We start from the raw sequence: 24,637 nt of genomic DNA on the forward strand, positions 1-24,637 counted from the left end.
TTTGGAACCACAGACTCTTAGTTTTCCAAACAGGGCATCAATTGGAGCTAATGGTACAGTACTTGGCACTTTGCAGGACTGAGCTCCAGATAGGGTGGTTAGTTCAGCCCTGAGCATGTGAGACTCCTCCTGTTTGCGCTTCTAATCATACTTACCGACTGATGTCCAACTACATGTCCAATTTTCTCCTTGAATTCTAGAGATATGGAACCAGCCAGTCTCTTAGAACAAATGCTGTGTTACCCAATAGGATAGAACACCCTACAGACACTCAACGTTATTTTCCATTCTGTTTGTATCAATTGCTATGAATGTTTCTCCACCTGCTTAGCTGAAATAGATCCATATTCAAGATGATCCCCCTGTAGCTGTATCTCTAAACTGTATACATCTGAGTGCTTCACCCTACCTTAACGACCTTCAGACCTTTGGTCTGTTTATTAGCTCCACTATTAACCTTCTCCAGAATTTGTGCAACCCTGTAAACTGTTGACAATAACTCTTGATGAAAATCACACTTGGGAAAAACTTTTTTGTTGTTGGCCTGGTCCATCAGTTCACAGTGCACTCTCGTCATTTTAAACTTGCACATTGTATACTTTTGCCATTTCATTTTTCAGTGTCTTGCACCTTTTTTAGCCTATTACTGCTCCTTGAGAGTTTTAAATATATTGACATTCATGTAATGAAAAGGCCTTTTTTAAATAAAATTCTTGCTGTCTGTATTGTATTTACACCAAAAGATCCTGCAAGGAAATATCGCGGCTTTACGTCAATTTTCAATTGTTTTTATATATTTTGTTTAATTTTAAGGAGAAAAGGGGCTATTTTAACGGAGCAATTATATCCCCCCCCCCCATGCTCCAGTTACAATGAGCTCCGCTGTTTCTGGCTACGTGTGCATGAGGAAAGCATGCAAGGGACCAGCTCTGTTGCATCGTTACTATTATGCCGATTATCCCGCAGTCTCGGGGCGGGGAAGCCCAGGTCCCGCCCCAAGGGGCTCCCCACAGTCCGAGCCCGGCGCTGCTCCAGCCTGCCTGGATCCCGCTAGCTCCTCCCCCGCTGCGTGCGCTACAGGCGGCTCCACCTCCCCCTGGCGTCTCCGCCCCCTGGGCTCGGGCTCGGGCTCCGGGCCAGGCCCGAGCAGGCAGCCTCGCTCTGATGCCAAGATGGCGCCCGTTGTGAGTGGGCTCTAAGTACCCTGCGCGCTGTCAGCGGCCCTTCCTCTCTGTACCGCCTCCCCTCCCCTCCCCCCACACCACGTCAGCGTCACAATATGGCGGCCCCCGCGATGCTCCTGCCGCTGGTGGCGGCGGGGCTGGCGCTGTGCGCGGCGCTGCTGTGGTTGCGGGGGCGGCCGGCCGGGCCGGAGCGGGCCCGAGGGCGGGTGTGCGTGGCGGTGCTGGGCGACCTGGGCCGCAGCCCCCGCATGCAGTACCACGCGCTGGCCCTGGCCCGGCACGGACACGGCGTCACCCTGCTGGGCTTCCTCAGTGAGTGAGTCCGGTCCGGTCCGGCCCGGCCCCCTGTGGGGACCCTGCCGGGCTTCCTGTACCGGTCTGGGCTGCCTCCCCGCCCCCTTCGGACCAGGTCCTGCCCCATGCCTGGGCACGGCGTCACCCTTCTGGGCTTCCTCGGTGGTCCCCTCAGCCCCAGCTTGTCCCCCCTACTCTGGGCATGGGGTCACCCTGTGGGGGTTCATCACTGCGTGAGACCCGATCCACTACACACACACACACACACACACACACACACCCTCTCCTGGCCCTGCCACTCACCCAGGCATGGCTATGGTGTCATTCTTCTGGGCTTCCTCAGTGAAACACCCAGGGACACCTTCAGTCCCAGGAGCCACATTGAACCATGCCCGGGGACGGTTTGGAACCCACCTCTAAGCTGGGTTCAGTGGGGGCCAGGGTAGATGGATGTTTAATATCGAGCCACCTAACAGCAGCCACCTGTCCCCGATTAGCCTTGCTCCATACTAAGATTCATGCCCTTGCCCCAACCTGGGGGCAACTAACTAGGGTGGCAGTTGCCAGCCTTATACTCCAAACCTAAGAGCTTTTTAGATGCTCACAGGGACATCTCTCAGCGTGCTGCGTCGCTGTGACCCAAGCATCCAAGAGTTCCCCGGGTGGGGTGATTATTGGTCCCAGCATGAGTGCTGATCGCAGCTTCCTTCACTCAGATCAAAGTGCCACCAGCTGTATATGCTCATCTTAGTATTCTAGATGTTCTCTACTTGGAACTGGATCAATAACTTTAGGGATGTTTCATATTAAAATGGTGGGTTTTTTCCTAAATTCACCTTTACTTTACAAGTTTAATAATATGTCCAGTTATAGTAACAGTCTTGTATGTGTGTTCAATAAACATCTGGCTGTAGAACAGTTTCTTTTTCTTCCAGGCACAAAGCCACATAGTGACATTTTGTGCAATGAAAAGATACACATTGTATCTATTTCAGAACTGAAAGTATTGCAAGGTAAGTTCAGTGAGTTAGGTGATTTTTAGTTGTACACATGTATCAATATTTCAAATTCTGTTTCTGTTCTGAAGGTACTTATCATTATTGTTCAGTTGGAAAACCAATTGTTAGGGTCTGGGTTTAACTTCCAGAGTACAGTGGGTATCATTGCTTCTTTTAAAGAGGGAGGGAAAATTTGCATTTCATACAAGAGTTCTTTTTTTTTTTTTTTAAATGTGTTGGCATTCTTTGTACCAGAGATCTGAATCTGGATCAAAATTAGCATATTAGTTTATCTTACATGGAAGCTACAGACACTGTTATCATGTTTAACAATCTGAGCACTCATGAAAACTTGGACAATGCCTTTAAAGTAAATTGGCCTACTTCTGAGCAAGTGGTTGGAATTACATGTGTATGCTGTGTGTATCTACTTATATGCACTATGAATGTCTCTTTTTTATAAAACAAAGGCCATGAAGTAATGTGTTAATTTTTAAAGGATTCCATCACTTTAAAAAAAAAGTTCCTTCTATATGTTGTTTCTAAATGAATTTCATATTTAGGGTGTGCTGTGTGAAATTTTGACAAAGATTTCTGTCATTTTACAGTTGGTCCTAAGATTTTCCAGTATATTACAAAAGTTATTACACAGGCAATACAACTGTTCTATACAATGCTGAAGATAGATCGTCCATCTTATATTCTTCTTCAGGTATATATGTAGATATATAGTTATGTGTTTATTGTATCACACTGCAGTACATTTTTCCAGGAACATCAAAAAACATAGTGACTGTTCATTTTGGTGATAAAACGACTAGTGCGGAATGAATAGTGGAAACAAATTTGTGCAAATGTGAATTTTGATTCATATATTTGCAACCTTTGTGTTCACTTTTTTCATTAATTTTTGAGCATTCAGACTTTATTGGCACAAACACTAGCAAACTGAATTTAGCACAGATGCTTGAGTCTTTACAAAAAGCAAATTTCAATTGCATATTTGAGGGTAGAATTTGAAATCCATTCTAATGCATACAGCACAATTGTGCCTTAAGCAGTCAAATATAGAATTCAGAATTATCTGTGTTAAATAATCTAATGAGAACAGAACAATACCACAATTTGTCTACCAGTGTAAATTGCATATTCTGTGTTTTCTTGTAAAATCACAATTCATACCACATTGATTAATACAAATGTAGAGTTATTCCAGTCAAATATTTACTTACACACATTTAAAGTAAATGAATTTTTAACTCTCATTGTATTATTAAGGCCTCAGACCAGCAAACATTTAGATAAATACTTAACTTTACTCATGTGAATAGTCCTGTTGAAATCAGTTTTCTAAGTGGAATTAATGTTGGCTGCAGATGCCAAATTGAGAGCATGGAGGGGTGAAAGCTTTTATCTACAGAACAAATACAACATGAGCGAACAGCAGTATGAACTTCACATTGCTCCTCTTCCCCATCAATGTGCCTCAAACTTCGCTTGGAGGTACCATCTCTAGGAGTGAGAAAGTAGCTCTGTTTCCATAGCAATGATTCTGGATCTCTCTGCTGCCATTTAGAGCTAGTTTTGATGGTAGTTGTTGTGATTGGATGTATGACCACTGGGGACTGAGATTAACCAGCTCTTTTCACATACGTTACTGAGTAGTTGCCTGATTCCTGTGACCAAAAGTCATAACTCAGGGGCTGTAGAGACCTAGAGATTGTTAAAAGCAGTGTCAGTCCAATCCTTTCCTTTTTTGTCAGCTAATAAGCGGTTTGTTGTTTTGTCATAATTAGCTGCTGTTTTTTTGTTTTATTTATTAAACAGAATCCTCCAGGCCTGCCTAGTATAGCTGTTACCTGGATGGTTTGCCTTGTACGAAGAAGCAAACTGATCATCGATTGGCACAACTATGGTTATACTATAATGAGTCTGATCCATGGAAAAAATCACCCTATAGTACAAATTGCAGAGTGGTTTGTACAGAAGTCTTTATTTTTCTCTTACAAATTGTATATTGTTTACTGCATACAAAAAGGTAGAAGGTCGTCGTTAGGAGCCCATTGATAGATGTTTCCTTAAAGAGGCACTTTATTTTTAGGTTCAAAATTGACGTACTTTCCTTTTGGAGGTGTCCTATAGAATTAAATAGGAAATGCCTTTTCTGTGAGTTTTTTGGACCTTGCTACAGAACTTAATAGAAAATTCTATCCTTGTTATACCATTCTGTAAAATGGTTCCAGAAAGCTATAGAAAATGATATTGTTCTCTGTTAAATTTTAGAGCAATTCCTAATCCAGTTATTTTTTTGCATTCTATAGGACTTTTCACAAAGAGTTAAAATGGTTATACCTTTTTGAGGAATGTCCTCCAGAAACAGCTAAATATTGTGTGTGTGTGTGTACACACATATACCAGTGTTCGTATGTGAAGTGTACACGCAGAGTTGTAAAAAACCTGGTGACTTAGGCCTGGTCTGTACTAGAAAATTAGGTTGATTTAACTGTCAGTCTCGGGTGTGAAAAATCTATGCCCCTGAGTGATGTAAATAAGCCGACTTAGGTGCCTGTGTAGACAGCACTAGGTTGATGGAAGAATTCTTAGCTATCACCTCTCTTGGAGGTGAATCCTTTCCATCAGCATAGATAGTATCTACACTAGGATTTCTCAAACCTGCCCTGTCTGCAGGTCCGGCTGATCGCAGGTTCCACTGGCCGTGGATCGCTGCTCTGGACCAATGGGAGCAGCTCCCATTGGCCCAGAGCAGCAATCCACGGCCAGTGGGAGCCATGATCGTCCAGACCTGCAGACAGGGCAGGTAAACATACCGGCCTGGCCCGCCAGGGGCTTTCCCTACACAAGCGGCGACCCCTGTTTGAGAAACCGTGATCTACACTGAAGCACTACTTCAGTGTGCTGCGCTGCTGTAACATTTTAGTGTAGACAGGCCTTAAGAGGCCTAATTATTTCTGAACCTGAGTGTCATCCATTGGACTCTAATGAGCTGCAACCATGCTTCTGAGATGCATGAGCTGCACATACATAGTAGTAATCTGGGTCTCTTTAGATGGGTTGGAGTCATAACATGATGGTGTATGTGGCTGTATTAATTCCTTTTATAAGTTCCATATCTCAAATTTAAATATATTCTGCGTCTTGCCTTGTTTGTTATGACTAGTTTATGCTAAACACTTTATATTATAATTGCTTTCTGATTTGCTTGTAGGTTCTGTATTGCTGATTTGCCCAGTAACCCATCTTTCAAGGTTATGATAGTAGGTCTCTTTTGTTGAATTGAGTTCAGGCCTTTGGTTTCTTTGGGCCTCAAAGGGGGTAGCATGTACTCTACTGTATCTTGAATGTTGGCTCTATATACAGGGCTCTTTAATGGAGCAATATCAACATAGACATCATTTATCTGTTAGGAGGCAAGTGAGAAATGAATACTGCGAGATACAGCTCCTGATAATTTTAGGCAAAATTGTTTAATTATATTAATGTTCATTCCAAAGATTAGGCATTGGTGAGAAACTGGTATTCAGTGTCACAATCTCATTAGTTGGGAATGACGTTTGGTTTATAACTGAAGTTTAATTTCTGTCAGGTATGAAAAGCTTTTTGGACGTCTATCTGACTACAACTTTTGTGTGACTAATGCAATGAAAGAAGATCTACAAATGAATTGTAACATCAAGTAAGTCAAAGGCCTTACACAAATGATTGTATACAGATTTTCACTTAGGTGAGGATATATAGCTAGCTAGTCCTAATGATTCTGGATTTATAGAAGTCTTACTGTATAATCAGGGATCCAAGAAGCTTCTTTCATGATGGATATGCTTTTCCAAGTATTAGTTCTGAGTCAGAAAGTATTATTATTTGTCCATCCCAGTGCTTCTGGTACTAAGTGACTAAGAAATATAGGGTTGGTAGATGTACATGTCACCAAACGTTTCTTACCCTTTTGTTGTTTACTTTGTAAAACCTCTCAGTAGTTCCACAAAACTTAAATAAAAGTGAATATTTATCTCTCCCCTAAAATTGCCTCTCAAAGAAAGTCTGAGAGGCCATTTGAATTAAATGTTAGTGACAGCCAGAGATGATGGGGGGATAGCTGGGGCTTTTGGCAGCCACATAGGCACAGAAGCAAGCATGAGGTGATTGAGTTTTTTGGTAATGGTGGTAGTGAAGGATGAATCTTGTATTGAAATTTGAGCATTGGAGGAAATTGGAATTCCCAACTTCAGCAAGCCTTAATATCAATACATTGTGGAGTCATTGTTTTAGACGCAGGCCCTGGGAGACATTACTGCATCAATTTACCATTATTTTACATTTTGAAAGTTTTTCTTTTGTGATCATAAGGGCTGAGGAATTTTACAAAATTAAAGCTTAGATTCTTGGTCACAGTTATAAGGCAAGTTAAAAAGACAATTATACTGCAGTTTATATGGCTATATTATGTGTGTCATGTATGCATTATGGATGAGTCCCTATTTGTAGGATTTGCTCCACTATGCCAAGCCTAGTTCTGCCTTATGCCATGTGAATAAGCAGTAGTCTTGCCAAATCTGTAATATTTTTAATTGGTGTAGGTTAGTCTTCTAGATCGTATGGCTTTGTACAAAAGCAGCTCTTATTTTTAATGCCGAGGAGGGCAGCCTGGGGAGGTTTCAGCACTTGGACATTCTGTCCTGAGGAGTGCCTTTGCATCTGAATCAAGAGTTAAGTTGGCTTGCTGAGGCCTCATGATGGTCACACCCTGCCCAAAATGAGAGAGGCTAAAATCTGTTCTGTGCAAACTAGGATTGATCTTCCATCTCCCGGTCACTTGCCAGGGCAGCCCGTGATGTCACAAAATACAGAACATCCTCCTGCTGTAAATACTTTCGGAATGTGACACTCCTTGAGATTTCTTAAATTATATATTGTACCTCCTGCTTAGAAATAATTTTTGTATGATGAAGAACCTAGGGTTTGTCTCTGCTACAGCATGTGTGAGAGCTCCCTGGATAAGCACATGGTACTCCTGCGGGGATTCTGTGCCTGTGCCGGGGGCAGAATTCATATGGCCTGCATTTTTCTGTGCTCCCCAAGCAGAGAAAAATACACACAAAAATCTGCCGGGGGACACATGCCTCTTTCCCAGCAGCCCAGGCAGCGCGTCTGTTCAGCCTCAGAGACTGGGAGGGGGGCTAGGCGTGCCTGCCTGTCTGTGTGATCATCATTGTGTGTGTGGGGCGGGGGGGCGGGGAATCATACAAGTGTGCCAGATAGAGAGACTCTGTCCCTCTTTGCGACTGCTGCTCCCTGGCGTATAAGGGTTGGGCTTTTTATTATGCATGAGGCAGGCTAGAGCAGCGTTTTTTAAATGCGGCCATCGTGGTCTTTTCTTGCGGTCACAGCCTCCTGGGCTGTGATTGGGTGGGGGGAGGGGCTGTTGGCAAAGGAGTGGCTCCTCTCCTGGGGCTGCCTGCAGGGGTTGGTCCCTACTCCCTTCTGAAGCCACAAATTTTAGGAGCAGGCAACCCAGAGGTGGTGTGGCTTGGTCTTCAGGCTTCTGCCCTGGGGTGGTGGGCGCCAGGCTCTGGCCATGCGGTGGTGGGCTCTGTCCCCCAACTGCAGGGTTTTGGGTGCCATCCCTGGATTCACCCCCTGCCATCACCTCGACCCCTGCTGCCTCTGGCCCACTTGCCTCCTTACCCACCTCCTCATCCAGGGCTTAATTTGTCCCCCAGCATGCCAGGGCTGAGTAACTGCGGTGAAAAGTGATATTAAACAAATATCACCTTTCACATAGCAGACTTACTAACTAGCAATCTAAAAACAAATCAGAACATGCAAAACACTTTATTTTTGTTTCTATTCTGTTTAGGTCCAACAAAGAATAGAGACAACTGTACATTATTATTATTATTGAGTCTGCAATAAACCCCTGCATAAATAAATTACAATGATATGGACATGTATATATGTGCATATTTATTTGTTTTTCCTAAAGTTAATTAAGTATTTTAGGAAAAATTCTCGGAGTGGCCACCAGCAAGAGTTAGTTGTGAGAAGCCCTGGGCTAGAGGCACAAATAAAGCAGCCTGCCTGAGTTAATTTATCTCATTCACTGAGGCACAAATGTAGCATCCTGACTGTGTAGAAAAGTTGTTCAATTAACCATCAACAGCAACTTTATCTCATTCTCCAAGGCAGAAATGTAGCACAATGCCTATTGTTCCTATTGTTAGTTAACTGTTCCCATTCTCAGTCAATTCTCCCAGGAGCTTTAAAACCTGTGAAAGTTTTAAGGCCCCTACATTGCCAGACTGATGTAAAAGGAGTTGTCTTATAAATGACAGTAAGGGCGTCCTCAGCTAGGAAGGTCTATGCGCTTTCTTGCTTTTTTTCTGGTGCCAAAGTGGCACAGTGGGGTTAGATTACAGCTCATGATTTATTTTACTTACCCATTAAAAAAAAAAAAAAAAGCCTTTGAGGGCAAATAAAACATTTACCAAGCAGTCAATAAAATGTCAGGAGAATCAGAACCAAGCACTTCCCAAAGTACCCAGCCAGGTACAGGACAATGATTAGCAAAACTGTATGACTTCCATGCGTGGAAGTCTGAGCAATTTAAAATGGCATTCTACTTTTTTGATGTTTGGTGTTCTGTAATGTAATTTAAATGAAAATCAAGGATTATAACTGGAATGCAGGGTATTAATTACCAAGTGTTCATAACTCAAATTTCATATGTTTAGGAAATGCTGAATAGTTATTGTGATTTTTTTCTGTATTGTAGTTTAAATAAATTACCAAAACAATTGAAATTGGTGTGATTATATTGCATTATTTTGACAAATAAAATATGCAGAATTTTGAATTTTTTGGCACAGAATCCCCCCAGGAGTAACATGGGACTTTTTAAAAAGTTCACCTTGAAAAGCATTAAAAAAATTAAATAGATCTTTTTCCTTCTTGATAGAGCAAGGCCCCAATCCTGCAGATACAGGCACGTGTTTAACTTTATGCATAGTCACATTGACGTAAAGACTATGCAGCTGCTTAACTGTTCACAGCGTTGGGACACTGTTGTGCTTTTTTGTAAGTGCCCAACATTATAGCTCTTCTATTCCAAAAAGCTTTTAAAATATAGAGTTTTCAGAATCAGATCGTTAATTGTTTTGTTTTATTGATGCTTTTAATTGCCTTATATATATATATTTTTTTATTTGACTAATAAATTTGTTTCACCACAGAGCAATAACCCTCTATGACAAGCCAGCTTCTTTTTTTAAGGAAACACCATTAGAAATCCAGCATAAATTGTACATGAAACTTGCCAAAGACTATGCTCCATTTAAAAGAGGGTATGTATAAGTAACAGATGCAGTGACAGTCTTTATTAACTGAACTAAGATAGGCCAGCACACTTATTTTAGAAACTGAGTATATGCTTCTTGCTTGTGATGCTTCTTCCCTGTTAACTGACTGCAACTCATCTTGTTGATATGATTCCACGTGCATGTGGAGTGGGAATGGGGTGTTCTTAAGGTGTCAAATACCAAATAATTTTATCCAAAAGTAACTACACATTTATAGTCCAGAGAAACAAAAACTGATAGGCCAAATCTAAATAATTGTTTTTCTTAAATGCAGATCCAGAGACGTGAACCCCTCCCACTATTTTAGTCACATGAGATTCTTAACATGCCTAGGGGACACCACAATTAAAAACAAGCAAGATACTCACAATTTAGTTTTGAATATTAAAAAAAAAAAAAAGGAAAACAACACAAGCAAGCAGTAAATAATGGTTACGTCAGTCAGCCTGTACATCTCTCTGTGGAGACCTTTCATCAGAGATTTTACTCTGGAGGGTCGGTCCTCCCTCTTGGGGGCACTCTTCTCTACATAATTTGAGACCGAAATGTATTATTTTCCAAAATCAGTAGTGAGTCCCGTCTTAGTGTACATTGGTAACTAAAACAATTTATAGATGGACAAGGAAATTTCATTTAAGGGTTGTTGAATCCTGTTTGGTTTATTATGGATAACTTAAACAGTTTATAAATGGGCAGAGGTAAATTATCTTAACTGAGTCCTATGAAAAGAGAAAATATTAACTCATTTACTTAAAAGAAGCTATTCAACAGTTTCTCAAATAAGAAGGCAGTGTTTTGTATAAACTCATCAACTTACTGCAAGGACTGGTCTTGAGATAGGCAAACTAATGAATATTAGGAATCTGAATGTAAAAATAAATCCCACTCTTTCTCTCTCTTTGTCAAGGTTATCTGTTTTCTCCTCCCAGGTGTATACAGTCTGAACAATCTGGTGTTAATACCTTAAGCTATAATAACCTTTAAATAGCACATTGAAATAATATAAGAAAAATTTAAATCTAATCCTTTGGCAGTGCTTTTGCAAACATTATCTCACCAGTGATGCTGAAGTCTTTGTGATATCATGTTGCAGAAACAATACTAGACTGGAAGGTTACTTCTTGATGTTGCATTATGGCTTCTTTGCCTTATTTGCTGCTATTTGCTTGCTTGAAAGAGCTGAGATGAACAGACTGAGATGAATGTGCCAAATTGGTATCTCAGTTCAGAAAGATGTATACTCTTGTCCTTCCATAGTCCCACTGAAGGTAGAAGATGCACCTCTTTCAGGGGAGTGGCAGGATCCAAATATTAGCTGTTAGCACACTTTCATTGTCTCAGCACCTTCAAGGGATGACATAGGTAAAATCTTCAGCTCCTGAATATGCATTCTGCTAATACATATGCAACAGCATTGTAAATCTTCAACTTCATGATCCTATTATTTTGTGTTTGTGGTGGGAAATTTTCAGTGCCTCTCTAAAGGTGGGGTCTTAATTCTTTCTTTTTAGTTCATCTTCTGAGATCTCTCATCTCTTAGTAAACCCTGGTAGAATTAGAATTTCTGTTTCAGATCAGTCCAAACACGCCTCCTTTCTACATAAGCCTTTTACATTTAAAATAGTCTTTTTAAACAAGTGATTTTTAGAGTATTTAGACTCACATAGCTCTCAAAGCATTGTTTCTTCTTAACAATCCTTGGAGATGTTTCTTGTCTTTGATTTGTTAAGGAAGTTGACTAATTTCCCAATTAGTATAGATACAAGAAGCCACTGGAATATAAGGCATGTTACATTAGTAAGCAGTTAGAACAATGTCATTTGATTCCATGTTGATACATAAAACATATCACTATTCACATAACAATGGCATCAGAAAGCTAGTACATTAGATGCTTGCAACTAGATACAAAATATTAGTGAAGAAACACAGCAAAAGGAGCTTATGCCATCTTTAGCATTTAAGGAACAAAGATCTTCACCTTTAGTGGAAACACAGGGTTAGAAGTAACTAAAACATTTCCTAACTATACATGTTTTCCTTAGAGTAAAATGAATGAAGACCCTAGAGTGCCTATAAGAGATAATTTTCAGTAAGAATATTTCTAGAATCCTTGCTGTGGGTTTAAAACTGAGGTTTTTCCTCAGAAGGAAAAGAGAGAAGTGGGAGTTAGAGAGGCTCTTGGCTTAGCTTTTGTGGCCTGGATAAAGCAGATGCTACATGTCTCCTTGAAATCCTAGACCAGGGGTGGCCTGAGAAGGAGCCAGAATTTACCAATGTACATTGCCAAAGAGCTACAGTAATACTGACATGGCTACAGCTACACGGCATGTAATAAATATCATGGCAGACAACAACTATACCATGAGAAATGGCTTAAAAAATCCTCAGGACAGTCAGTCCAGCTTCTTTGTTAAAATCCTTAGTGCAGAATGAATTGACTCCATGTATGTTTGAATGAATGCACTATAGACCATCATCTTCAAGGTAAATCAAGTAGATAGTGGAGAATTGGAAGGCATGCTAAACACTCTTCACAAATTACCAAGGGAACACTCTCGGAAGTGGTATAGCTGGGATATCTGTGACAGCTAGGAAAAGAATCATCTGAGTCACATGATCATGATACCCAGATGCTCACTAGCAAAATGAATGAGCCCCCAGAGGTGTTGAATGACAAATTTGGAACCAGAATGTTGACACATTCATACCATTTGGTACAGTATTTGATTATATCCATGCACATCCTTACATAGTATATCTTGGAATTAATAATTGTACTCTTTAAATCCTGTTTACACAGAACAGGCTCCATACATCCAGATGTTGAGAAGTCTGCATTTACAGAACTAGACATCAGAAATGGAAATGTGACACAAGTCAAAGAAAGACCAGCTCTTCTAATCAGCAGCACCAGTTGGACAGGTCTTGAATCAAATTGTTAATATTCCTTTATAATACCTTCACATTAAACAGTTGATTAAAAATTAGAGCTGTACCTCCCTCCCCCATGCATAAACTTTGCTCTGATACAGGACATTACAAGCAGCAAAAACAAAGTTGTATACATTTCTTTGATTAACAGGAAGAATTTGCAGCTCAGCTGTATGGACTATCTCAGTGTCTACATATGAGGACCATAATCCGTTGAAATTTTTAGTTTAATTATGGAGTTATAAGGTAAATGTTGAGCTCCATGAATGATTAGAGAAACAAGTCCTACCATCATCTAACATTAGAAGTACATTAAATATGCATGCATGGTGCTCTAGAATGGCTCTAATAAGTTAAAATGGTTTGTCTTTCATTTCCCGGTACATTTATTACATATTTATGTGCTAAAATAATTATTTTGTTTATGAAAAGGTCTAAAGCTGGAACAAAATCTGCTGTATTGCAGTTGAGAATGGAAGTGTGCATCTTCTTGAATTAGAATTAATTGGGTAATAATGTCTAATAAAATTGACAATGAAATGTCATGCTTCTGAGATGCTGATTGGCTTTAGTATTTGTGTAATTGTTGGAAAAGTTTCCATTAAATGCAGCAAGTAGGAACAATATGAGAGTTATAGGCTTTTGTTTATTACATTTATAGTACCTATCATAGTAAAAGCACATTGTATATTTAGCACTTCAGTGAAGACGAGGAAAGTCATGATTGCTATCTTTTCAAGAAAATAAGGCATTACAGCTAAAAATGCTATGAGTGTCACTTATAAACCTTTCTTTTTCAGAGGATGAAGATTTTTCTATTCTTTTAAAAGCTTTAGAAGGTAAGTATCAAGGAGTCTCCTTTGGCTATTTAAAGAGTCTTATTATGGATGTATTCTTAACAATTACTAAGAGCTTCTTCAAAGAACAGTGCCTTCATGTGCAAATGAAAATTCAAATACATTTAAGGACCAGAGTAGTTTCTCAGTGTGGGAGGAAAAAAAAAAAAAGCTTAAGATCATAGTGATATGCAGGATACAATTAAAACCTTTGTCATTAGGAAGTATATTTCTAACCACTTGATAAAGTGGGTTACAGCTTTACTTTGTACACATCATGTAGTGGCATGGCCGCTTACTGAGCTCCTTCTTGTGGCCAGGGCCTTTGTGGCCTTTGCAGTGCCTTGTGAATAATTTCTCCCTCAAAGGTTCCTTACACAGACAGGCCTGGGTTTAGTCACAGAAAATCATTCAGAGCCCCAAACTGAAGTCCCCTAAACAAACATTTCCTTTCTACTCCCAGGCCTCCTTGTTGGGAGAGCTTTTGTGCACTTTCCCTAGCTTGCCCAGGGTCTCTCCTGTCTTAGCAGGCTATTCCTAACCCTTCCTGGCTGGAGTCTTAGTCCCAAATCCCAGGACCCTGCTGGAGCCTACCTGAGCACCTCCCCTTCAGTGCAGCCACTGCTGCCCTTTATTGGGAATTACCTGATGTAAGATTCAATGGGTGAGTGGTTAAGGTGCTTGACTACAGGTCTGAAGGTTTTGGGTTCAAATTGCACTTGATCTCCCACTGAAAGGCCATCTCCTGTTCACTCAGATGTAAAATGTTTATCTGTTCCACCAGGTTAGGGCTGTCAAAGGCAGTTGGACATTATACTGGCCATATCACTCCCTTGTGTACCCTTGGCTGTGAAACTGACATACCTTAACCACATCTGCCCAATAAGCCATTGATTTGGGGGAACTTTGGCTCAGGTGGGGCTCATCCTGTAATCATTGTTGGCTTAGATCCAAGCTCTGCAGCTAATGAGGCAAACCACCCTGTTACACAACATGTACACGTACACACACACGTACACACACACACACTTTCAAATACCTATTGAAATGATTTCAAGAAAGATGGGAACCTGCATTAAGCAATTTGGGTAATCTGTGTCTGGGTTTTTTAACTTAACAAGAAACAGCTATTAGTGATCACAGGGTAATGTGGAATTACTGTGGATTTTATGAACTGTACATTTAAAAGCATAATGTCCATATAGTATATTTAAATAGTATAAAAAAGGAAATATGTCAACATATATATTTTTTAAAAAATCTCTTAAGAAATAAGCTTTACATTTATTTTGGAAAAAGAAACGTCTTGCTCCTCCTTTGAAATCCATGGGATTATCTGTATGGAGGGGGGAAAGCAGAATTTGGCCCAGCAGTGTTGTGGGTGGCAAACACCTATGACTACACCTCACAGACTGTTTCCTTTAAGTATCAGGCATGTTTCAGAGAGGGCTAGGTGATTCCTTGTGAAGACAAAAAGAACGAGGAGTACTTTTGGCACCATAGAGACTGACAAATTTATTTGGGCATAAGCTTTTGTGGGCTAAAACCCACTTCATTGGATGCATGCAGTGGAAAATACAGTAGGAAGATATATATATATATACACACACACAGAACATGAAAAAATGGGTGTTGCCATACCAACTCTAACGAGACTAATCAATTAAGGTGGGCTATTATCAGCAGGAGAAAAAAATCTTTTGTAGTGATAATCAGGATGGCCCATTTCAAAGAGTTGACAAGAAGGTGTGAGTAACAGTAGCGGGAAAATTAGCATGGAGAAATAGTTTTTACTTTGTGTAATGACTCATCCACTCCCAGTCATCGTTCAAGCCTAATTTAATGGTGTCCAGTTTGCAAAATAATTCCAGTTCTGCAGTTTCTCATTGGAGTCTGTTTTTGAAGTTTTTTTTGTTGGAGAACTGCGACTTTTGGGTCTGCAATTGAGTGACCAGGGAGGTTGAAGTGTTCTCCGACTGGTTTTTGAATGTTATAATTCTTGACGTCTGATTTATGTTCATTTATTCTTTTGTGTAGAGACTGTCCGGTTTGGCCAATGTACATGGCAGAGGGGCATTGCTGGCACATGGTGGCATATATCATATTGGTAGATGTGCAGGTGAACGAGCCTCTGATGGTGTGGCTGATGTGATTAGGTCTTATGATGGTGTCCCTTGTGGGTAGAGTTGGCCATGGGCTTTGTTGAAAGGATAGGTTTCTGGGTTAGTGTTTTTGTTGTGTGGTTGCTGGTGAGTATTTTGCTTCAGGTTTGGGGGCTGTCTGTAAGCGAGGACTAGCCTGTCTTCCAAGATCTGTGAGAGTGAGAGATCATCCTTCAGAATAGGTTGTAGATCCTTGATGATGCGCTGGAGAGGTTTTAATTGGGGGCTGAATGTGACAGCTAGTGGTGTAATGTTACTTTCTTTGTTGGGCCTGTCCTGGAGTAGGTGACTTCTGGGTATTCTTCTGGCTCTGTAAATCTGTTTCTTCACTTCAGCTGGTGGATATTGTAGTTTTAAGAACACTTGATAGAGATCTTGTAGGTGTTAGTCTCTGTTTGAAGGATTGGAGCAAATGCGGTTGTGTCTTAGAGTTTGGCTGTAGACAATGAATTGTGTGATGTGATCGGGATGAAACCTCAGCCTGGACCAGTCCACACAAGAGATCCACTTCCTGGACACTACAGTGCTAATAAGCGATGGTCACATAAACACCACCCTATACCGGAAACCTGACCGTTATACTTACCTACATGCCTCCAGCTTTCATCCAGACCACATCACACGATCCATTGTCTACAGCCAAGCTCTAAGATACAACCGCGTTTGCTCCAATTCCTCAGACAGAGACAAACACCAATAAGATCTCTATCAAGCCTTCTTAAAACTACAATACCCATCTGCTGAAGTGAAGAAACAGATAGCCCACCTTAATTGATTAGTCTAGTTAGAATTGGTATGGCAACACCCATTTTTTCATGTTCTCTGTGTATATACATCTTCCTACTGTATTTTCCACTGCATGCATCCAATGAAGTGGGTGCATGCATCCATGAAAGCTTATGCCCAAATAAATTTTAGTCTCTAAGGTGCCACAAGTACTCCTCGTTCTTTTTGCTGATACAGACTAACTCGGCTACCACTCTGAAACCTGTCCTTGTGAAGAATTATTACTTTGCATTATGGCTTGTTACAAGAGGCCCAAATTAGGATCAAGGTCCCCAATGTGAATTTCCACGTTTACTAGTTTGCCTGAAGTTTTTTTTAACTACTTGAAATAGAGTTCTCATTTGTACATCAGAATTATTCTTAAATTACGATGCGTGCTAGATACACACAAAATAACTTCATCTGTTCTGCAGATTATGAAGAGTATGTCAATGATGGAATCAAGCTTCCTTCTTTAGTATGTGTGATAACAGGTACCACTTTTACGTGATAATTTTCTGTTCCCTTTCAGTGCTGATGCTAGAGGATAAATTTTAATCATCCCATTATATTGACTCTTACACTGATATATTTTTTTTTGGTCTTTCTGAAGTAAGAAATAAATTGAATATTTGTTTGGCACTAATTTATCAGATCAATGGTTGGAGCAAAAAGCAAACCAATGGTGGCATGTTGGGCATTTTAAAATAAAAGATATGCCCCAGCATACAAATCTAGCCATTTTATTGTACTCTGTAATTCCTTTGGATGTATTTTCAGAATTTGAATAGTGAAGAAATACTGGTAAAACATCTTAAAATGTGGTTTAAATGGTATTTGGCCTATTGCTAAGTAGGGAGGAATTTGGCTAGTACTTGGAAAGGAGACCTACCCGTTGAATTTGAGGATTTTGCAAAATGATACAAATGGTTCAACAAATGGTATTCTTTCCTCCTAGTACTAAACTAATAACTTAGCATGATGCTAAAAGGGCACTGTACTGCTGGAGGGTTCCATCTTTCAGTTGATTTGTATCCAATAACATTGTATCTACGATATAGCATTATATCCCATGATTGTCCTCAGAAGACCCAGTTGGATTCACTGTCACCATGCTAGGCCCTGTATGAACATTGATGAATGATGCAGCCCCTTCTTTTAATACCTTACAATCTAGGAAGACAAATGAGATTCGCTCTATATCCCAGACTTCAATGTGCAGACAAAACCCCACTTTGGGTGTTCACAGCAAAAACACTAATATATATATATTGTTTGTTTTTCATTTAAAAGGTAAAGGGCCTCTAAAAAAGCACTACAACAGACTGATAGACAAAATGCACTTTAAACACATCCAGATCTGTACACCGTGGCTAGAAGCTGAGGATTACCCTGTTCTACTTGGTAAATAATGGATTATTACAGTTGCTGAAAAAGCTTTAAAGACTCAAGAACAATGTGTGAGGCTTAAGCAAAGGCTATGGATAGCTGTTGATAATTTTGGGCAGGGATGTCATGGTATTTATCAGAGATGGTTTTTACCAGGTAAAATCATGTTTTTTAGCACCTTGGGAAAAACGAGTTAGTTCCAGTTTAAGGCATTTTCTTTTTTTAAAACTGTTTAGTTAATGACACCACTTTAAACTTAGTTTTAGTTACATGTTCCAATTGTGGTTATGTAAGGCAGTAGATTTGTAGATTAATGTAGGGTTGTACAAATACAAAGTAAAACTAAAATGGGCATAATATTAATGTATGTAATTGTAATGCAGTACTGAACATTGACGTGTCCACATTTTGGTTTGATATTTTCTCAAGGAAGTTATACATGTTATGACTCATTTCAGTTTTCAATATTATATAAACAAAAGTTGAAAACATTTGATTATATGAAAACAACAGTACAGAGTTGTAGACTTGAAGCATTAAGCAGTCAGAAACATTCAGAGTTGCAGACCAATGGGCCAGGTCCATTGGCCATGCAGCGTCCTGTAGCTGAAGATCAACTTTGATGTAGTGGATAGGCCAAGCATATTCCTCAGCTTTGAATGAATGTATCCAAAGTTTGCAAAGATTCATTCTGTATTCGCTGAACTTGCTGGACCCTGATGCAATTATTCTTCCCAGTTTCCCGGTTTAAACTTGGTTTAATTACCAGTCCCCTGTCCTAAACTAGTTTTTCCTGGGAAATTGCCAGCCCTGATTTTGGATGCTAGATATACGAATATCACAGTAAAATTAAATTGCTTGTTAAGAGCAAAATATATAACTGTAGCTTGTGCTTTTTGTTATGCCTGAGAAATTGTTTAATTTTTGAAACTGCACTGTTTAACCTCCTATTTTGGTAATTAGGTGTAGAATTCCATCTTAAAGGTTTGCCAATAGCTCTCTATTTAAAAAGCCTCTGTTTGTCACCTTCTGTTCTTCTGGGTAGGCTAAAATAAAGTGGGTTGGTCTCTGTTCAATGTATTCTCAAGTTCTGTTCAGTAAATAACACTGGAGAGTTTCTAGCTGTGCTGTTGAAGTTAACTGATGAGATTAGGAAATAGAACGTTCATACTCCCGTAGCATTTTAGAGAAATGAAGCTCAATAAAAGCTATGTAAGGATAAAATACTGGTAAAATACAAGTTCTGCCTAATTTCAGCCCCTCAGGTCAGGCACTGTCAATTTATTTGGCTTGTATGTCTGTGGTGGTTTGTAAGTAATGACTATTCATCGCTGTAAACTTGGATTCTGTAAATTATCCCTGTATTGTAAAGGCATTTGGATTGGAAGAGTCCTTTAGTGGGTCATTTAGCCCATCCCCTGAATTGTGGCAGGATTGATTTAATTATTTCTTTACCATTTCAGATAGATAAGGGTAGATTAAGTGTATAATATCTGTTAGTTTTTTAATTTCTCTTCTCCCCTAATTTTAATATTAGTTAGTTATGTTTCTAAATCTCAGCTACTCTGAAAAATAAAAAAGTTATATGGCTTTTACTCACTGACATTCTGACATAAATGATGTTCCAAGTAGTTATGTTCTAATGGCACCAAAGAAGACATCAAGTTATATCAAAAATTGTTAATGTTTACAAAATTGTATGTTTAGACAATAATCTTTAGAATTAATCACTTTCAAAATAAACTTTTGAAAAAGTCAGTTTTGTTTCTTTTATCATTTGTAGGCTCAGCAGATCTGGGTGTCTGTCTCCACAAATCATCTAGTGGTTTGGATCTGCCTATGAAGGTGGTGGATATGTTTGGCTGTTGTTTACCTGTATGTGCAGTACATTTCCAGTGGTAAGAGCTTGCTTACTTTGACATAGTTTAAAATGACTCAGATATTTTAAAACAAATATATAGTTTGCTACAAAATCACAATATAACAATTTCTGCTGATATTGAATTGATTCCTAGTTACGCCACAGTAATATGTTTGCTTTAATTTGATAAAGGTAAATAAAATTAAAACTAACTTATGACTTCTAGAAGTCATTTTAAAAATTAACACTTTTTTTATGTGTCCTAACCAGAATGCCTTAAAAACAACCACCTGTAATCCCAATTCGAAACTGTACTCTTCTTCATACCCTGTTCTAAACTACTGGATTTGTTTCGATATACTATTGGAGAGATGCTTCATTCTACTCTGGGATTGTCTAAACCTCAGTGATGGATGAAGTGGTTACTGTGTCTATAGTTTATAAAGTACTTGTAATCCTTTGGGAGAAGTATGGCTTTCATAATGTAAAGATACTTTGCTGTAGCGTTGGTGGTGACAGCAGCACAGAATACTCTGTGATAGCTTTGTTCATGACTGTAATATATAATGAAGACTCTTTTTTCTCTTTGTGTGTGATCTTTTAATAGGATCAGTTTAATAAGCCCGTAAAATACACTAGCTTTCAGTATCATCATGGTATCTTCAGGTGAAAAATGCACATTTCAAATTTTAAAGAGTTCCACTTTAAAAAAATAAAAATAAAAAATCCTTGAAGAAAATCGCTGCACTATGTTATAGACTACTGCTATTTATTCTATCCTGCTTCCTGGGCCAATTTAGAGGAGAATCAAATCTGCTGTAATTTAGCCATTTTTCCAGCCATCTCGGTGTGTAATGTATAACTTAGACTCTCTCGCAGCTATCAAGTTACAATGTGTAATTTTACACATCACCTGCAAATTTGACTTACTGAGTCTAAAGAAGTCCAAGTTGGTGTAATTTGTATGCTATAGGGGTGGACCATGCTAAAATGTAAATCAGCTAATAGGAGGATGCAAATTAAAGTCAATCACCCTTATTGTAAATCATACTCCAGTATGTAAGCTACATGTTGGTAAATGTTTGTGTCCAGTGCAATGTAAGGGAGACTCGGAAAGTATAATTGAATCTATTATATGTGAAGGGGATGAAAGATGATGTATATTATTCTGTCTTAGGTTCCCTTGGACTCATTTAGACTCCATGACTGTGAAAGACCTGTCTTTCCGAAGGGTTACATACAATAGAGTACTGCAGACTGGTCATTATGGAAATGAATGGCTTCAGTTACAATGGGCTAACAAAGCATAGACTCGTAGACTCATAGACTTTAAGGTCAGAAGGGACCATTATGATCGTCTAGTCTGACCTGCACAACGCAGGCCACAGAATCTCACTCACCCACTCCTGTAAAGTCCTCAAATTATGGTTTAAAGACTTCAAGATGCAGAGAATCCTCCAGCAAGTGACCCGTGCCCCACGCTACAGACCCATGCCCCACCTAAACCCCCAGGGCCTCTGCCAATCAGCTAAACCCTGAGCAGGTGGGCAAGACTCACCAGCCAGACACCCAGGAAAGAATTCTCTGTAGTAACTCAGATCCCATCCCATCACAGGCCATTGGGCATATTTACTGCTAATAGTCAAAGATCAATTAATTACCAAAATTAGGCTATCCCATTATACCATCCCCTCCATAAACTTGTCAAAATTAGTCTTGAAACCAGATATGTCTTTTGCCCCCACTGCTCCCCTTGGAAGGCTGTTTCAGAACTTCACTCATCTGATGGTTTAGAAACGTTCAGCTAATTTCAAATCTAAACTTCCTGATGGCCAGTTTATATCGATTTGTACTTGTGTCCACATTGGTACTGAGCTTAAATAGTTCCTCTCCCTCCCCTGGTATTTATCCCTCTGATATAGTTATAGATAGCAATCCTATCTCCCCTCAGTTTTGCTCCTCTTTCCACTGGGTACAGCTTCCCTTCCATCTGGGAATGCTCCAGCCCCTGCTATCCCAATCCTGTCCTCCAAGGCTCAACCACTGCACACCTCACAGTTCTGTCTCAGGGCTTGTCTTCACTACGGGGGGTAAGTCGATCTAAGTTATGCTACTCCAGCTATGTGAATAATGTAGCTGGAGTCAACATAGCTTAGGTCGAGTTACCCGAGTGTCTTCCTTGTGCTGTGTCGACGGGAGATGCTCTCCTGTTGATTTACCTTAATCTTCTTGGAGAGCTGGGGTACCAGGGTCGACCAGAAAGCGCTCTGCCATCAATTTAGCGGGTCTTCATTAGACCCACTACATCAACCCCAATAGCATTGATTGCAGCAGCATCAATCTCCCCATAGTGAAGACCAGCCCTCTCACTTCTTGTGGCAGATTCTAGCAACATACACCCCTGAGAAGCTCTAGCAGGCTTCTCCACAATCTGCAGCCAGCAGGGGAGGTTGCTTTGCTGGTAGCATGGAACGTGGGCTGCACTGCTTGGATTCCTCCTTGCACTGCTCTCACTTAGGCTCCTGCTTCAGTTAGAAGCCCCACTCTTTCTGCACAATAATGGCAGGGATCACAAACTTGTACGTTATTCTGTGCTGGCAGACGAAATAACATGTCACCACTGTATCCTTCTTATTCCTTCCCAAGAGTAGGACTTTCTCAGTACAGTTTGTGAATACAGTTTGTATAGCAGCAGTTCTGGACAGGCTTATGCCTAGGAAGGAGGACTAATTTGTTTCAATCACTGGCAGCTTATATCCCAATGCAAGAAATGGAATTTATAAGAGATCCAGGATCTTAACAACATGGAGCTTGTAACAGAGTTTACAAACCCCATATTGAGCATAGGTAGAAGAGAGAGGAGAGTCTTCCCTACTCACAGGCAACCAGACTGACCACATCCCAGCACAGTTGCCAGAACCACCATCATAGAGGCATGTACCCAATGCTGGGACCAATAAGGAAAACAAGCCCAGCTATAATGGAAGGAGAACAGAGAGATAGGGAGGCAGAAAGGCCTGGGATAGTGGAGGGGTAACAGCCCCATGCCATGCTGCCTCTAAGAAACTAACAAGAGAAGACTGCAAGTCCTGGAGCTTAAGGGCTGATTGACTCATTTTAGGTTAAGTTGATGGACTGGGCTGATTTGATTTGAATAGAGGGAGACCAATTAGGAGAAAGCTGGGACCTCTAGAGAGACTGTCCCTAGAGTATTTGATAGAGCTACAGTACATAAACAATCTCTGCAAGTATTTAAGTGGAGAAGCCTTTTATGTTGTTCTCACATTTTCTTCACTGGTTCTGTTCACAGTTTACATGAACTTGTGAAACATGATGAAAATGGCTTGATATTTAGGGACTCGAATGAACTTGCAGAACAGCTGAAGGTAAAGATATTAGAGGCTCAAGTCATTTTTGTTTCCTTTTTCTTTATGGTTAATGGAAAGGTACTGCTTTTGCACGTTTGGAATGAGTAGATTATAGATCTAGTTGTCATGTTTTTCTCTTCCTCTGTCTTCTCTCATTGTTTACTTTTGGGCAGTGATGCTTTTTGTTTGTTTATATTTATATACTGTTAGTCAACATTGAATAATATTGAGTATTAATAATTATGCTTTGTGGATTTAACTTTAAAATATGCATTGTAAGAGGAATTTCCTGCCTATAGTTATAGATTTTATTGGCCACATCTGTTTGTGTATGAATTTAAAGCAAGAAAGCACATTTTAGATATTTTATCATCTTGCAATACCTAGAGGTCTAGAAGGAAGAGTCCACTTTACTGCTCCTCTATTAATAATCTGCCCATTAAAGTTGGGAGGGGCAGGAGACGCTTGAAGTGTGATATTTAACTTCTTCTATGTTGTTTCTTTAACCTTGCAGATGCTCTTATTGGAATTTCCTACAGGTGAAAGTAAACTTTATATGTTCAGAAGAAATCTTCGGTCATCCAAGCAGCTGCGGTGGGATGAGAGCTGGGAACAAACTGTGCTTCCTGTGTTTAGGAACAATTAATGATTTCCAAAAAATGGACAAAAGAATTTTCACATATGATTTTCACATTCCCAAGTTTGGTTATACATGATGGAAATGGTGAATAAAACCTTTATATTTGGTCTTAGACAAGCGTTTTTTAAATCTCTCCATCCTGAAACAACCTTTGCAACACACACTTTGATCTGTGATTTGAACCAGTTGGATGAATAATTCGGTATGGTTTGAGATTTGTTTACAGCTGAACTTGTACTTCACATTATGTAAAGATAGAGGAAGGACATGATCCCTGCCTGAAGGAACTTAAATTTCACAATCTATCTGGACCATTAATCTACCTCTAGCATTTGGAATGAATAGTTCGGACAGCGACATCCCTTAGGGGAGGATCTATTAATGGAGATTCTCTGTCCTAGTAAGGAGGCGAGGATGGAAGATGATAAAATACAGGTAGGATCTGATGAGAAACAGTCAAATGAAAAAAAAAGTCCCAGTCAATAACATCATGTAATAGCAGACAGCTAAAAAATGACAGGTTTTTAAAGTGCTTATATACCAATGCTAAAAGTCTAAATAATAAGATGCGTGAACTAGAGTGCCTGTTTTAAATAAAGATATTGATACAATAGGCATCACAGAAACTTGGTGGAATGAGGCTAGTCAATGGGACACAGTAATACCATGATACAAAATATATCAGGACAGAACAGGTCGTGTTGGTCGGGGAGTGGCACTATATGTGAAAGAGCACATAGAATCAAATGAAGTAAAAATCCTAAGTGAACCAAACGGTACCATAGAATCTCTACAGTTAGTATTTCCATGCTCTAATAATAAGAATATAGCAG

General features: G+C 39.7%; 1 protein-coding gene across 6 annotated transcripts; it reads left to right on the forward strand.

The window, feature by feature from the left end:
• Positions 1-1,057: 1,057 nt before the first annotated feature.
• Positions 1,058-23,916, forward strand: ALG1 (ALG1 chitobiosyldiphosphodolichol beta-mannosyltransferase). 6 transcript variants are annotated; one of them, XM_039491994.1, is made up of 14 exons: positions 1,413-1,496; positions 2,195-2,292; positions 2,414-2,491; positions 3,085-3,188; positions 4,304-4,452; positions 6,081-6,170; positions 9,724-9,834; positions 12,653-12,774; positions 13,584-13,622; positions 16,981-17,040; positions 17,840-17,950; positions 19,719-19,833; positions 23,107-23,182; positions 23,679-23,916. In XM_039491994.1, the coding sequence occupies exons 4-14, from the start codon at positions 3,150-3,152 to the stop codon at positions 23,808-23,810; spliced, it is 1,044 nt and encodes a 347-aa protein (XP_039347928.1). In that variant the 5' UTR covers positions 1,413-1,496; positions 2,195-2,292; positions 2,414-2,491; positions 3,085-3,149; the 3' UTR covers positions 23,811-23,916. The 6 variants fall into 6 exon arrangements, with proteins under 6 accessions (XP_039347927.1, XP_039347929.1, XP_039347926.1 ...); XM_039491993.1 differs by lacking the exons at positions 1,413-1,496; positions 2,195-2,292 and adding an exon at positions 1,058-1,184; XM_039491991.1 differs by lacking the exon at positions 2,195-2,292 and having other exon boundaries at positions 1,259-1,496.
• Positions 23,917-24,637: the final 721 nt, after the last annotated feature.

This window comes from Mauremys reevesii, linkage group 10, assembly GCF_016161935.1.
Source record: "Mauremys reevesii isolate NIE-2019 linkage group 10, ASM1616193v1, whole genome shotgun sequence".
Classification (NCBI taxonomy): Eukaryota; Metazoa; Chordata; order Testudines; family Geoemydidae; genus Mauremys; species Mauremys reevesii.